The 14,793-nt window shown below is 43.8% G+C and overlaps 2 protein-coding genes across 4 annotated transcripts in view; both read left to right on the top strand.

Moving 5' to 3' along the window:
- The window catches only part of LOC115190901 (ectonucleotide pyrophosphatase/phosphodiesterase family member 2-like), a 45,499-nt gene that overhangs the window by 1,226 nt on the left and 29,480 nt on the right, over positions 1-14,793 (top strand). Inside the window, exons 3-11 of the mRNA XM_029748929.1 lie at positions 2,617-2,772; positions 3,127-3,252; positions 6,502-6,562; positions 6,699-6,796; positions 7,129-7,208; positions 7,345-7,464; positions 9,522-9,577; positions 13,609-13,674; positions 13,911-13,983. Coding sequence (XP_029604789.1) covers positions 2,617-2,772; positions 3,127-3,252; positions 6,502-6,562; positions 6,699-6,796; positions 7,129-7,208; positions 7,345-7,464; positions 9,522-9,577; positions 13,609-13,674; positions 13,911-13,983 — 836 coding nt within the window. The remainder of the gene's footprint in view (positions 1-2,616; positions 2,773-3,126; positions 3,253-6,501; positions 6,563-6,698; positions 6,797-7,128; positions 7,209-7,344; positions 7,465-9,521; positions 9,578-13,608; positions 13,675-13,910; positions 13,984-14,793) is intronic.
- On the top strand, positions 11,745-13,457 carry LOC115190902 (uncharacterized). 3 transcript variants are annotated; one of them, XM_029748931.1, is made up of 3 exons: positions 11,745-11,981; positions 12,087-12,248; positions 12,326-13,457. In XM_029748931.1, the coding sequence occupies exons 1-3, from the start codon at positions 11,938-11,940 to the stop codon at positions 13,203-13,205; spliced, it is 1,086 nt and encodes a 361-aa protein (XP_029604791.1). In that variant the 5' UTR covers positions 11,745-11,937; the 3' UTR covers positions 13,206-13,457. The 3 variants fall into 3 exon arrangements, with proteins under 3 accessions (XP_029604791.1, XP_029604792.1, XP_029604790.1); XM_029748932.1 differs by having other exon boundaries at positions 11,745-12,248; positions 12,539-13,457; XM_029748930.1 differs by having other exon boundaries at positions 11,745-12,248.

The raw sequence follows: 14,793 nt of genomic DNA, 5'->3' as shown, positions 1-14,793 counted from the left end.
ATGTTCCCTTTGGTAACTGTAGCGATGGGATTCAAAATGCAGTTTATTTGCAGACCATTTTCTATCAGATCTGTCTGCCAGTGCAAACAGAACTAATAAGCAAAGAGAGTTTAAATGTAACAAACTATTACTGTTGTCCTTTTCACTAGTGATTGGCCTGTTCGTGTATATTTGGGGTTTGTTTGCTCAGCTCTACCTTGTGTCAATATCAAGTGAGCTTTTCAGCCGTTTCTGCTCCACATTTTCAGACCTGGTCTGCATGTAAAAACTCAGAGGTTTGAATTATACTGTGGGGAAACTTGCCAAAGATCTCGCTGCACAGCTGTGAAAGGACATTGTAATCTTTCTTTCTCAGGTAGTTTGTTTCCTTTCATTCGTTCATTCACTGTGTCTGGGATGGGTTTGACATGAAGTAAATGATTAGTTCTATGCCTTAACTCATACAGCTATTCCTGTGCAGTAAACTCAGTTTGAATCTTAACAGAATTCTTCCACGTGCTTCTCCTGGCGTTGACCAGGTTTTCCTGCTGGAGGTTTGTTCCTGAATCTACAAGGAACATGTTATTATGTACTGTATGTTTCACTGGCTTGGTCCCTTCTGTTCCTCTCCCCAGCCTCAGGGAAGTGTTCCTCTCCCCAGCCTCAGGGAAGTGTTCCTCTCCCCAGCCTCAGGGAAGTGTTCCTCTCCCCAACCTCAGGGAAGTGTGCCTCTCCCCAGCCTCAGGGAAGTGTTCCTCTCCCCAGCCTCAGGGAAGTGTTCCTCTCCCCAGCCTCAGGGAAGTGTTCCTCTCCCCAACCTCAGGGAAGTGTTCCTCTCCCCAGCCTCAGGGAAGTGTTCCTCTCCCCAGCCTCAGGGAAGTGTTCCTCTCCCCAGCCTCAGGGAAGTGTTCCTCTCCCCAGCCTCAGGGAAGTGTTCCTCTCCCTAGCCTCAGGGAAGTGTACCTCTCCCCAACCTCAGGGAAGTGTTCCTCTCCCCAGCCTCAGGGAAGTGTACCTCTCCCCAGCCTCAGGGAAGTGTACCTCTCCCCAGCCTCAGGGAAGTGTTCCTCTCCCCAGCCTCAGGGAAGTGTTCCTCTCCCCAACCTCAGGGAAGTGTTCCTCTCCCCAGCCTCAGGGAAGTGTACCTCTCCCCAGCCTCAGGGAAGTGTACCTCTCCCCAACCTCAGGGAAGTGTTCCTCTCCCCAGCCTCAGGGAAGTGTTCCTCTCCCCAGCCTCAGGGAAGTGTTCCTCTCCCCAGCCTCAGGGAAGTGTTCCTCTCCCCAACCTCAGGGAAGTGTATCTCTCCCCAACCTCAGGGAAGTGTTCCTCTCCCCAGCCTCAGGGAAGTGTTGAGTAGTAGAGACATTTCTTTAACCCAAATAGAACTGTCTTAGTAGCAGCTTCGGATCCATAGTGACTGAATCCATTTTCAATAGTGAAACAGAGCATGGATTCAGAGTGTACTCCAAGCTACTATTGCAATACTCTCTCAGGAAAAAAAGGTGCTACCTAGTTTTCTCAGAGTATATCTCCAGTAGTTGTTAACGGTTGTTTCTCTCTCTCTCTCCCTGCCATCTCCCTCTGTAGATGTTAACGGTTGTCTCTCTCTCCCTGCCATCTCCCTCTGTAGATGTTAACGGTTGTCTCTCTCTCTCCCTGCCATCTCCCTCTGTAGATGTTAACGGTTGTCTCTCTCTCTCTCTCCCTGCCATCTCCCTCTGTAGATGTTAACGGTTGTCTCTCTCTCTCTCCCTGCCATCTCCCTCTGTAGATGTTAGCGGTTGTCTCTCTCTCTCTCTCCCTGCCATCTCCCTCTGTAGATGTTAACGGTTGTCTCTCTCTCTCTCCCTGCCATCTCCCTCTGTAGATGTTAACGGTTGTCTCTCTCTCTCTCCCTGCCATCTCCCTCTGTAGATGTTAACGGTTGTCTCTCTCTCTCTCCCTGCCATCTCCCTCTGTAGATGTTAACGGTTGTCTCTCTCTCTCCCTGCCATCTCCCTCTGTAGATGTTAACGGTTGTCTCTCTCTCTCTCCCTGCCATCTCCCTCTGTAGATGTTAACGGTTGTCTCTCTCTCTCTCCCTGCCATCTCCCTCTGTAGATGTTAACGGTTGTCTCTCTCTCTCTCCCATCTCCCTCTGTAGATGTTAACGGTTGTCTCTCTCTCCCTGCCATCTCCCTCTGTAGATGTTAACGGTTGTCTCTCTCTCTCCCTGCCATCTCCCTCTGTAGATGTTAACGGTTGTCTCTCCCTGCCATCTCCGTCTGTAGATGTTAACGGTTGTCTCTCTCTCTCTCTCCCTGCCATCTCCCTCTGTAGATGTTAACGGTTGTCTCTCTCTCTCTCCCTGCCATCTCCCTCTGTAGATGTTAACTGTTGTCTCTCTCTCTCTCCCTGCCATCTCCCTCTGTAGATGTTAACGGTTGTCTCTCTCTCTCTCTCCCTGCCATCTCCCTCTGTAGATGTTAACGGTTGTCTCTCTCTCTCTCTCCCTGCCATCTCCCTCTGTAGATGTTAACGGTTGTCTCTCTCTCTCTCCCTGCCATCTCCCTCTGTAGATGTTAACGGTTGTCTCTCTCTCTCCCTGCCATCTCCCTCTGTAGATGTTAACGGTTGTCTCTCTCTCTCCCTGCCAGCTCCCTCAGACTCCCCGTGGATCAGCACGTCAGGATCCTGCAAGAACAGATGCTTTGAATTGGACGAGGCTGAACCTCCCAACTGCCGCTGTGACAACTTATGTAAAACCTATAACAGCTGCTGCCAGGATTTTGATGAGCACTGTTTGAGGACAGGTAAGCCTGAAGCCTGCCAGCCTGTCTGTCTGGGTTGGTGGTCCCCCTACTCCCTTTCATGTTCCCTCAACATGGTGGTCTTATCTCTCAGTTCAACCCCTCTCCCCAGTCCAAGTTGTTCATGTTCCACAATGTTCAGTATGTTGTATTGCATCAATGTAGGGTTCAAAATGAACACACACTTTACTTCATACTTAATCACCATCTCTGTCAGTTTCTACCTCATGTATATGACCTTATGGTAACTTGACTCATTGTTGAATGGGACAGCCTGATGCAGTTCTAATGGGTCGTTGTTACCTATGTAACATCCTTTCTCATTCATTGATTGAATAAATGATTGATTGTGTCCAGAGGGAGGTTTTGAGTGCAGTAAGGAGCGCTGTGGAGAGACCAGGAATGACCAGCATGCCTGTCACTGTTCTGAGGACTGTCTGGCCAAAGGAGACTGCTGTACCAACTACAAAACACTCTGTAAAGGTCAGACACTGATAGTAGATGTCTCTCAACCTGATACTAGTGCTGCGTGTGCTTTAGCCAACCCTTCTGACTGTTGTTGTCATGACATACACTACCGGTCCAAAGCTTTAGAACACCAACTCATTCAAGAGTTTTTCTTTATTTTTACTATTTTCTACATTGTAGAATAATAGTGAAGACATCAAAACTATGAAATAACACATATGGAATCATGTAGTAACCAAAAAAGTGTTAAACAAATGAAAATATATATTATATTTGAGATTCTTCAAAGTAGCCACCCTTTGCCTTGATGACAACTTTGCACACTCTTGGCATTCTCTCAACCAGCTTCATGAGGTAGTCACCTGGAATGCATTTCAATTAACAGGTGTGCTCTCTTAAAAGTTAATTTGTGGAATTGATTTCATTCTTAATGCATTTGAGCCAATCAGTTGTGTTGTGACAAGGTAAGGGGTGGTATACAGAAGATAGACCTGTTTGGTAAACGATCAAGTCCATATTATGGCAAGAACGGCTCAAATAAGCAAAGAGAAACAACCGCCCACCATTACTTTAACTTTTTAAGGTATAGGGGGCAGTATTTTCATTTTCGGATGAAAAGCCTGCCCAGAGTAAACTGCTTAATAGTCGGGCCCAGAGTCAAATATTTGCATATTATTATTAGATTTGGATAGAAAACACTCTGAATTTTCTAAAACTGTTTGAATGATGTCTGTGAGTATAACAGAACTCATATGGCAGGCAAAAACCTGAGAAAAATCCAACCAGGAAGTGGGAAATCTGAGACTTGTAGTTCTTCTTTTGAATCCCTGTCGAAACTACAGTGTCTGTGGGGTCACGTTGCACTTCCAAAGGCTTCCTAAGGATTTCATTGGCAGCCTTTAGAAACGTGTTTCATCCTCCTCCTGTTACTGGGCAGAAAATAGGAGCTCAGTCAATGAGTTGACTGCCTGGGACCAGTGAGTTGTTTACTGTGCGGGCACATTTGGCGCGCCGCTCCTTTTTCCTCTGTAATGAATACGCTATTGTTCGGTTGGAATATTATTGACGTTTTATGTTAAAAAAAGACCCTAAGAATTGATTGTAAACAACGTTTTACATGTTTCTACGAATGGTAATGGAACTATTTGACTTTTCGTGTCTGGATTTACGCTCGCGCGTTATGCCTTTGGATAGTGATCTGAACGCACGAACAAAACGGAGGTATTTGGACATAAATATGGAGTATTTCAAACAAAAACAACATTTCTTGTGGAAGTAGGAGTCCTGGGAGTGCATTCTGACGAAGATCAGCAAAGGTAAGAGAATATTTATAATACTAATTCTGAGTTTAGTTGACCCCAGAACTTGGCGGGTATCTGTATAGCTTGCTTTGATGGCTGAGCGATGTACTCAGAGTATTGAAAAATGTGCTTTCTCCGTAAAGCTATTTTAAAATCTGACACAGCGGTTGCATTAAGGAGAAGTATATCTATAATTCTTTCAATAACTGTTGTACATTTTATCAACGTTTATGATGAGTATTTTTGTAAATTGATGTGCTCATTCACCGGATGTTTTGGTGGGAATACATTTTCTGAACATCACGCGCCAATGTAAAATGCTGTTTTTGGATATAAATATGAACTTTATCGAGCAAAACATTTACATTTATGTCAATTAGCAGACGGTCTTATCCAGAGCGACTTAAAACATACATGTATTGTGTAACATGAAGTCCTATGAGTGCCATCTGATGAAGATCATCAAAGGTTAGTGAATATTTTAGCTGTATTTTTGGTTTTTGTGATGCATGTCCTTGCTTGGAAAATGGCTGGTTTTTTTTTGTGAAGTTTATGTCCTAACATAATCTAATGTTATGCTTTCGCCGTAAAGCCTTTTTGAAATCGGACAATGTGGTTAGATTAAAGAGAAGTTTATCTTTAAAATGGTGTAAAATAGTTGATTGTTTGAGAAAATGAAATTGAGATTTTTGCTGTTTTTTATTTCGCGCCCTGCTGTTGAATAGTGTGTCCCGCAGGTGTCCCTAGCGTCCCACGTAGCCCGTAGAAGTTAAGACATGAAGGTCAGTCAACTTTGAAAGTTTCTTCAACTGCAGTCGCAAAAAGCATCAAACGCTATGATGAAACTGTCTCTCATGAGGACCGCCACAGGAATGGAACACCCAGAGTTACCTCTGCTGGAGAGGATAAGTTCATTAGAGTTACCAGCCTCAGAAATTGCAGCCCAAATAAATGCTTCACAGAGTTCAAGCAACAGACACATCTCAACATCAACTGTTCAGAGGAGACTGTGTGGAATCAGGAAATCATGGTGGAACTGCTGCAAAGAAACCACTACTAAAGGACACCAATAAGAAGAAGGGACTTGCTTGGGCCAAGAAACACGAGCAATGGACATTAGACCGGTGGAAATGTGTCCTTCGGTCTAGAGTCCAAGTTGGAGATTTTTGGTTCCAACCACCATGTCTTTGTGAGACGCAGAGTAGGTGAACGGATGATCTCTGCATGTATATTTCCCACCGTAAAGCATTGAGGAGATGTTATGGTGTGGGGGTGCTTTGCTGGTGACACTGTCTGTGATTTATTTAGAATTCAAGGCACACTTAACCAGCATGGCTACCACAACATTCTGCAGCGATACACCATACCATCTGGTTTGGGCTTAGTTGGACTATCATTTGTTTTTCAACAGGACAATGACCCAACACACCTCCAGGCTGTGTAAGGGCTATTTGACCAAGAAGGAGGGTAATGGAGTGCTGCATCAGATAACCTGGCCTCTACAATCCCCTGACCTCAACCCAATTGAGATGGTTTGGGATGAGTCAGACCGCAGAGTGAAGGAAAAGCAGCAAACAAGTGCTCAGCATATGTGGGAACTTATTCAAGATTGTTGGAAAAGCATTTCAGGTGTAGCTGGTTGAGAGAATACCAAGAGTGTGCAAAGCTGTCATCAAGACAAAGGGTGGCTGTTTGAAGAATCTCAAATATAAAATATATTTTGATTTGTTTAACAATTCTTTGCTTCCTACATGATTCCATATGTGCTATTTCACAGTTTTGGTGTCTTCACTATTATTCTATAATGTAGAAAATTGAAAAATAAAGAAAAACCCTTGAATGAGTCAGTGTTCTAAAACTTTTGACCGGTAGTGTACCTCTCTGGCTGTATCCTATACAGTGGTAGTGGAAGGTTGTATTGAACCCTCATATTAACTCTTAATTGGACCACTTTCTTTGGAAGGGGACACTACTTGGTTGCAGGATGACTGTGAAGACATTAGAAGCCATGAATGTCCGTCTGGGTAAGAGACCATATTCACACACTTCAGACCTTTTTATAATTTTTATTTTTATTTTTTACCTTTCACAACTATTTCACAGCGATTCACAAAAAAACGTAAGAACATCAGAGATAGTGTCATGATGTTTTGTCCCCAGGTTTGTCCGTCCCCCTCTCATCATGGTGTCAGTGGATGGGTTCAGAGCCTCCTACATGAAGAGAGGAAGCACAGTGATCCCCAACATCGAGAAACTCAGTAAGATATTATGAATCAACAAGGCTTCATTTGACTGGGTCTACTTACTCTATTCACTTTATTAAACTTTATTTAACTAAGCAAGTCAGTTAAGAACAAATTCTTATTTACAATGGAGGCCTACCCCGGCCAAACCCTAACCCGGACGACGCTGGGACAATTGTGTGCCGCCTTATGGGACTCTCAATCATGGCTGGTTGTGGTACAGCCTGGAATCGAACCAGGATGTCTGTAGTGAAGCCTCTAGCACTGAGATGCAGTGTCTTAGACCGCTGCGCCACTCGGGAGCCCGTACCATTGCATCATATCTGTCTGTGCCTTTTTACCTCTAGGAGCCTGTGGTACCCATGCTCCTTACATGAGACCCATGTACCCCACTAAAACGTTCCCCAATCTGTATACTCTTGCAACGGTACGTACTGGTCAATCATCCTTTTTCTTCCCTGTCTTCCTCCTTGCTGAACTCAGCTGAACATTTTAGCTTCAATTTTGCCGTAATGTAACATCCAGCCCCGACGGGTTAACACCTCAGTCCTGACCTCCTGTAGGGCCTGTACCCAGAGTCCCATGGCATCGTTGGCAACTCCATGCATGACCCTGTGTTTGATGCCAACTTTAACCTGCGGGGTCGAGAGAAGCTGAATCATCGTTGGTGGGGAGGTCAGCCGGTGAGGCCTACTCTCTCTGTTCTGTTCTGTGGTTCAGTCATACAGCGCCTGCAGAAAGGATTCACACCCCTTGACTTGTTCCACATTTTGTTGTGTTACAGTCTGGATTCAAAATGGATTAAATTGAGATTTTGTTTCACAGCCCTTCCACACAATACCCCATAATGTCAAAGTGGAATTATGTTTTTACAAATGAATTACAAATGAAAAGCTGAAAGGTCTTGAATCAATAAGTATTGAACCCCTTTGTTATGGCATAAATTACTTAACAAGTCACATAATAAGTTATATGGACTCACTCTGCGTGCAATAATAGTGTTTAACATGATTTTTGAATGACGACCTCATCTCTGTACCCCACACATACAATTATCTGTAAGGTTCCTCAGTTGAACAGATTCAACCACAAAGACCAGGGAGGTTTTCCAATGCCTTTCAAAGAAGGGCATCTATTGGTAGATGGGTAAAAATAAAAAAAGCAGACATTGAATATCCCTTTGAGCATGTTGAAGTTATTAATTACTCTTTGGATGGTGTATCAATACACCCAGTCACTACAAAGATACAGGCGTCCTTCCTAATTCAGTTGCCGGAGAGGAAGGAAACCGCTCAGGGATTTCACCACGAGGCCAATGGTGACTTTAAAACAGTTACAGAGTTTAATGGCTGTGATGGGAGAAAACTGAGGATGGATCAACAACATTGTAGTTACTCCACAATACTAACCTAAATGACAGAGTGAAAAGAAGGACGCCTGTATAGAATACAAATATTCCAAAACATGCATCCTGTTTGCAATAAGATACTAAAGTAAAAAAATGAGGCAAAGAAATTGACTTTATGTCCTGAATACAAAGTGTTATGTTTGGGGCAAATTCAATACAACACATTACTGAGTACCAACCTCCATATTTTCAAGCATGGTGGTGGCTGCATCATGTTATGGGTATGCTTGTCATCGGCAAGGATTAGGGAGTTTTTTAGGATAAAAATAAACGGAATAGAGCTAAGCACAGGCAAAATCCCAGAGGAAAACCTGGTTCAGTCTGCTTTCTAACAGACTGGGAGACAAATTCACTTTTCAGCAGGACAGTAACTTAAAACACAAGGCTAAATATACACTGGAGTTGCTCACCAAGATGACATTGAATGTTCCTGAGTGGCCTAGTTTTGACTCAAATCGGCTTGAAAATCTATGGCAAGACTTGGCAAGAAAATGGCTGTTTAGCAATGATCAACAACCAACTTCAGAGCTTGAATATTCAGCAAATATTGTACAATCCAGGTGTGAAAAGCTTTTAGAGATTTACCCAGAATTGACACACAGCTGTAATCGCTGCCAAAGGTGATTCTAACATGTATTGACTCAGGGGTGTGAATACTTGTGTAAATTAGATATTTCTGCATTTAATTTTCAATACATTTTATAAAATGTCTAAAAACCTATTTTCACTTTGATATTGTGTGTAGATTGATGACCTTTTTTTTTTTTTAATTCAGGCTGTAACACAACAAAATGTGGAATAAGTTAAGGAATATGAATATTTTCTAAAGGCACTGTAAGCCATTCTAGAATCCCTCCCTCCCATAATAGAAGCCCTCCCTCCCATTCTAGAAGCCCCTCCTCCCATTCTAGAAGCCCCTCCCTCCCATTCTAGAAGCCCCTCCTCCCATTCTAGAAAGCCTGCATCTGTGTTCTATTTGCACAGTAATGGCCTTACTTACAGCTGGCCAGGTTTGCCTCTCTCTCTCCTTTCATATAAGACTGTTTAACTTGGCTTTGAACATGAATGTTGTAAAACTAGTGAGTGGTGTTTAAATGTAATAACTGTCCATTTCAAGTTGAGACATTGGATTGGAAATGGCGTCAGCCTTGCAAATGTACTGCGGTGGTTTAAGGTCACAAACGCTTTTGAAGAACGTTTGTTGATGAAAATCAATTTCCCCATTGTCCTTAAAGAAGGTGTTATATGCCATTACATGATAAATGATATTGTCTTATATCACAGTTTAAAGATCATTTACTGTGGTTATATTCCCTTTTATTCTTGTCCTAGATCTGGATTACAGCAGTGAAGCAGGGGGTGAAAGCTGGCACTTTCTTCTGGCCTGTGTAAGTCTCTCCCCCACACCCTCTCTGTCTCGCTCTCTCTGTCTACCTCTCTCTCTGTCTACCTCTCTCTCTCTCTCTGTCTACCTCTCTCTCTCTGTCTCTCTGTCTCTCTCTGTCTCTGTCTACCTCTGTCTCTCTGTCTACCTCTGTGTGTCTCTCTCTCTCTCTCTCTCTTTGTCTCTCTCTCTCTTTGTCTCTCTTTCTCTCTCTCTCTCTCTCTCTCTCTCTGTCTACCTCTGTCTCTCTCTCTCTCTGTCTACCTCTGTCTCTCTCTCTCTGTCTACCTCTGTCTCTGCCTCTGTCTCTCTCTCTCTCTCCCTCTCTACCTCTCTCTCTCTCTCTCTCTCTGTCTAACTCTCTCTCTCTCTTTGTCTCTCTCTCTCTTTGTCTCTCTGTCTCTCTCTCTCTGTCTACCTCTCTCTGTCTACCTCTCTACCTCTCTCTCTCTGTCTCTCTCTCTGTCTCTCTCTCTCTGTCTAACTCTCTCTCTCTCTTTGTCTCTCTCTCTCTTTGTCTCTCTGTCTCTCTCTCTCTGTCTACCTCTGTCTCTCTCTCTCTCTCTCTCTCTCTCTCTCTCTCTCGCTCTCTCTGTCTCTCTCTCTCTCTCTCTCTCTCTCTCTCTCTCGCTCTCCCCCTACCCACCACCCCCCCCCTTTCTCTCTCTCTACACCACATCTGAAAAATGTCTGTTCAAGGCCATTTGTGTCATATTCCCCTCTTCTCAATGCAAAGATATTATGTCCCACATACAGTGGCGGTTCTAGACCATTTCAGCTGGGGGGGGGGGCCAAGCTGGGGCCAGTTGTACTGTTAGAGGGGCCAGTTACATTAGACGTTATTGTTGTCATATTGTTTTCTTCACTGCATTGCAGGCATTAGCAGGCAAAAGACCATGTTCATAATCATCATCGTTGCCACTGTCTAATAACGGATGTAAAAAAAGAACGATAGCAAAAATGAGTTATGTAAAAATTATTTCATACTCCACATTTAGGGGGGCCACAAGGGGGTCCAAAATGTTTGTCACAAGGGCACTGGCCCCCCCTTTTATGCCTGCTACATTTGGTTAGATACACACAGACCGCATGAGAGATGAATGTACACAACCCACCGAGAGCGAGAGAGATAACATTAGGTGGTCTGTCTGTTGGGTTGCTACTGCCTTAGCAGAGATGAGATGATGACTTTAAGGAATGAAAAATACTAAGTAATTTACGAATATTGTTTTATTTCATAGTAATATTTATTTTAATTTTTTATTGATGTCTACCCTATGTGGACCTGATAGAGACAATGGAATATTTCAATGTTTTGGAAATGTAATGTTTACTATTTTTGGCTTTGGAATTTCCATTAAAAACATTTTTTTTGTAATGTCATTATTTCATAATGCATTTAATGTAAAAAATAATAATATCGAAACTGAAATCGAAAAACCGTGTTATTTTTTTAAATGATGGAACGGAAATGGACCTAGAAAAGCATTAGTGACTCAGCACTACTCTCAAAGACAAAACACAGCAAGGTGTTGCGGTTATATTGTCATAACACCGTTGTGGACTTCAGTTGGAGATGTCTGGAAACTATATGGACGTGTTCTTGTTTAGTTGTACTCTGGCTAACCTAACGCATGCAGGCTGCTAAAAAAACACAATGCCTCACACATTCATAAGACACAGAGGCCTTTCAGGCAGGCTTCAGTTCAGGGGCGTACAGCTCTAACTGTTTTGAGAGCAATTTGACTCAAATCGGCCTATTAACATAAAGCGGGGTGCCTGCATGTGAACTTGGCCAGCTGGGGGACTCCTTCAAAAGCAGTGACAAAGTGCATTTCGAGGTGCACTTCCTGAGGTAGGCCCAGGGCACTGAGGGGGAGGAGGAGGAGGAGGAGGAGGAGGGGGAGGAGGGGGAGGAGGAGGAGGAGGAGGGGGAGGAGGAGGGGGAGGGGGAGGAGGTTAACTTTACAGTACAGTATAAGACTGTATTATTTAACCAATGAGGTCTGGAGATGCAGGGGAGTTATGGTTGTAGCTTTGTGGAGGTCTCTGTTAAGACCAACTCCAGGGAGGTCTTAACCAACACCAGAGGGGTCGAGAAGAAGAGAAGCCCCCCTGTAGTGATTTAGTGGGATAAGGTCTACCCCCTTCCATACCCCCCAGCTCCCCCACATGTCAAGCCCCAGTTAGAGAGGTAAACCCTGGGGTTGATGGTTGGCAGCTGTGCCTAGTGGGCTGGAGGATGGAGGTCTGCTGGTGGCCCTTCGCTCTACAAGACAGGAACAGGAGGGGAGGCTTTGAGGTTCAAAGGCTTCCAGGGGGGAAGGAGAGTGATGTACCCCAGGACTATATAGGTCTGTTATAATGTCTGTAGTGGTTCTAATCTGGTGTATCCTAGGACTATATAGGTCTGTTATGTCTTTAATGGTTCTAATCTGGTGTATCCCAGGACTATATAGGTCTGTTATAATGTCTTTAATGGTTCTAATCTGGTGTATCCTAGGACTATATAGGCCTGTTATAATGTCTGTAGTGGTTCTAATCTGGTGTATCCTAGGACTATATAGGCCTGTTATAATGTCTGTAGTGGTTCTAATCTGGTGTATCCCAGGACTATATAGGTATGTTATAATGTCTGTAGTGGTTCTAATCTGGTGTATCCTAGGACTATATAGGTCTGTTACAATGTCTGTAGTGGTTCTATTACAATGTCTGTAGTGGTTCTAATCTGGTGTATCCTAGGACTATATAGGCCTGTTATAATGTCTGTAGTGGTTCTAATCTGGTGTATCCTAGGACTATATAGGCCTGTTATAATGTCTTTAATGGTTCTAATCTGGTGTATCCCAGGACTATATAGGTCTGTTATGTCTGTAGTGGTTCTAATCTGGTGTATCCTAGGACTATATAGGCCTTTTATAATGTCTTTAATGGTTCTAATCTGGTGTATCCTAGGACTATATAGGTCTGTTATAATGTCTGTAGTGGTTCTAATCTGGTGTATCCTAGGACTATATAGGTCTGTTATAATGTCTGTAGTGGTTCTAATCTGGTGTATCCTAGGACTATATAGGTCTGTTATAATGTCTGTAGTGGTTCTAATCTGGTGTATCCCAGGACTATATAGGCCTGTTATAATGTCTGTAGTGGTTCTAATCTGGTGTATCCCAGGACTATATAGGCCTGTTATAATGTCTTTAATGGTTCTAATCTGGTGTATCCCAGGACTATATAGGTCTGTTATGTCTGTAGTGGTTCTAATCTGGTGTATCCTAGGACTATATAGGCCTTTTATAATGTCTTTAATGGTTCTAATCTGGTGTATCCTAGGACTATATAGGTCTGTTATAATGTCTTTAATGGATCTAATCTGGTGTATCCCAGGACTATATAGGTCTGTTATAATGTCTGTAGTGGTTCTAATCTGGTGTATCCCAGGACTATATAGGCCTGTTATAATGTCTGTAGTGGTTCTAATCTGGTGTATCCTAGGACTATATAGGTCTGTTATAATGTCTTTAATTGTTCTAATCTGGCAGCTTTCCTGGATGCAAACAGAAAGGATCAAATGTGGTGTGGTAATACACAGTAAAACATTGATACACAGCATCCCAGACACAGTAAAACATTGATACACAGCATCCCAGACACAGTAAAACATTGATACACAGCATCCCAGACACAGTAAAACATTGATACACAGCATCCCAGACACAGTAAAGCATTGATACACAGCATCCCAGACACAGTAAAACATTGATACACAGCATCCCAGACACAGTAAAACATTGATACACAGCATCCCAGACACAGTAAAACATTGATACACAGCATCCCAGACACAGTAAAACATTGATACACAGCATCCCAGACACAGTAAAACATTGATACACAGTAAAACATTGATACACAGTAAAACATTGATACACAGCATCCCAGACACAGTAAAACATTGATACACAGCACCCCAGAATTTTGTTTAGTGATCTACATTTTGTCCTCCATATAATGAACTCAGCTGATGTGTCTTTCCAGGTCCATCCCGTTGGAGAGGAGAGTCCTGACCATGCTACAGTGGCTTCACCTGCCAGACGGAGAGAGGTAAGTCAGCTTCTTTTATCCTCTTCTTTAGGCTGTTACTATCTGCAATGATATACCAACAGTGAACCCCATCCTCTACATGCATCCAAGATGGCCGCTCTATGCTTAGCAGCAATCTCCATCTGACTTTGAGTAAGTAACTTTGCTCCCATATCCTAGCCCTGTATTTGAGACCTGGGGGTGGTGTAGTATACACATGGCCAATCTAAGATTCCCTTCTACCTGTGTTGTTTCAGGCCGTATGTTTACGCCATGCACTCCGAGCAGCCGGATACGTTTGGCCACAAGCTGGGGCCCATGAGCACTGAGGTGAGCTGGAGGCTGGGGGCGGGGGGCTGGAGGCTGGGGGCTAGGGGCTGGAGGCTGGGGGCTGGAGGCTGGGGGCTGGAGGCTGGGGGCTGGGGGCTGGAGGCGGGGGGCTGGGGGCGGGAGGCTGGGGGCTGGAGGCTGGGGGCTGGGGCTAGGTGCTGGGGCTAGGTGCTGGGGCTAGGTGCTGGGGCTAGGTGCTGGGTCTAGGTGCTGGGTCTAGGGGCTGGGGCTAGGTGCTGGGTCTAGGGTTTGGGTTGGGTCTAGGGCAGAGTCTGAGGGGGAGAGACTGTTGTGGTTCAGACTACCGGGACCTGAGTATGTGTTAAGCAGGAGTCACTACAGCAGCACTCATACCAGATGTAACTAGTTACATACAGAACAATCTATAACACTGTAGCATAAACACTGGCTTTCTGTTTCAACTGTCCAGCCATAGCAAGGCCCCAAACAAACCCAGACATGTACATGCATGACCTGTACAGTGTGGAATTGATTAACCATTTTCTAGAGATATTGTATTTCAAATCAAATTGTATTTGTCACATGCGCCGAATACAACATACCTTACAGTGAAATGCTTACTTACAAGGCCTTAACCAACAATGCTTTATTAAGAAGTTTTAAGAAAAATAAGTGTTAATAAGTAAAAAATAGAGAAATAAAAGTAACAAATAATTAAACAGCAGCAGTGGGCACCATACATTGACTCTGTACCAATACCCCCTGTATATAGCCTCCACATTGACTCTGTACCGGTACCCCCTGTATATAGCCTCCACATTGACTCTGTACCGGTACCCCCTGTATATA

The sequence above is a fragment of the Salmo trutta genome, unplaced genomic scaffold, assembly GCF_901001165.1.
Source record: "Salmo trutta unplaced genomic scaffold, fSalTru1.1, whole genome shotgun sequence".
NCBI classification, from domain to species: domain Eukaryota; kingdom Metazoa; phylum Chordata; class Actinopteri; order Salmoniformes; family Salmonidae; genus Salmo; species Salmo trutta.
This window is presented reverse-complemented; position numbering and strand designations above follow the sequence as displayed.

Bases quoted from the DNA above. Each gene is read 5' to 3' on its own strand.
- LOC115190902 (XM_029748930.1), top strand. From the start codon at position 11,938: ATGTCTGTAGTGGTTCTAATCTGGTGTATCCTAGGACTATATAGGTCT. The intron at 12,249-12,325 runs GTCTGTTACAAT...AGGACTATATAG, and splicing joins TGTATCCTAGGACTATATAG to GCCTGTTATAATGTCTGTAG.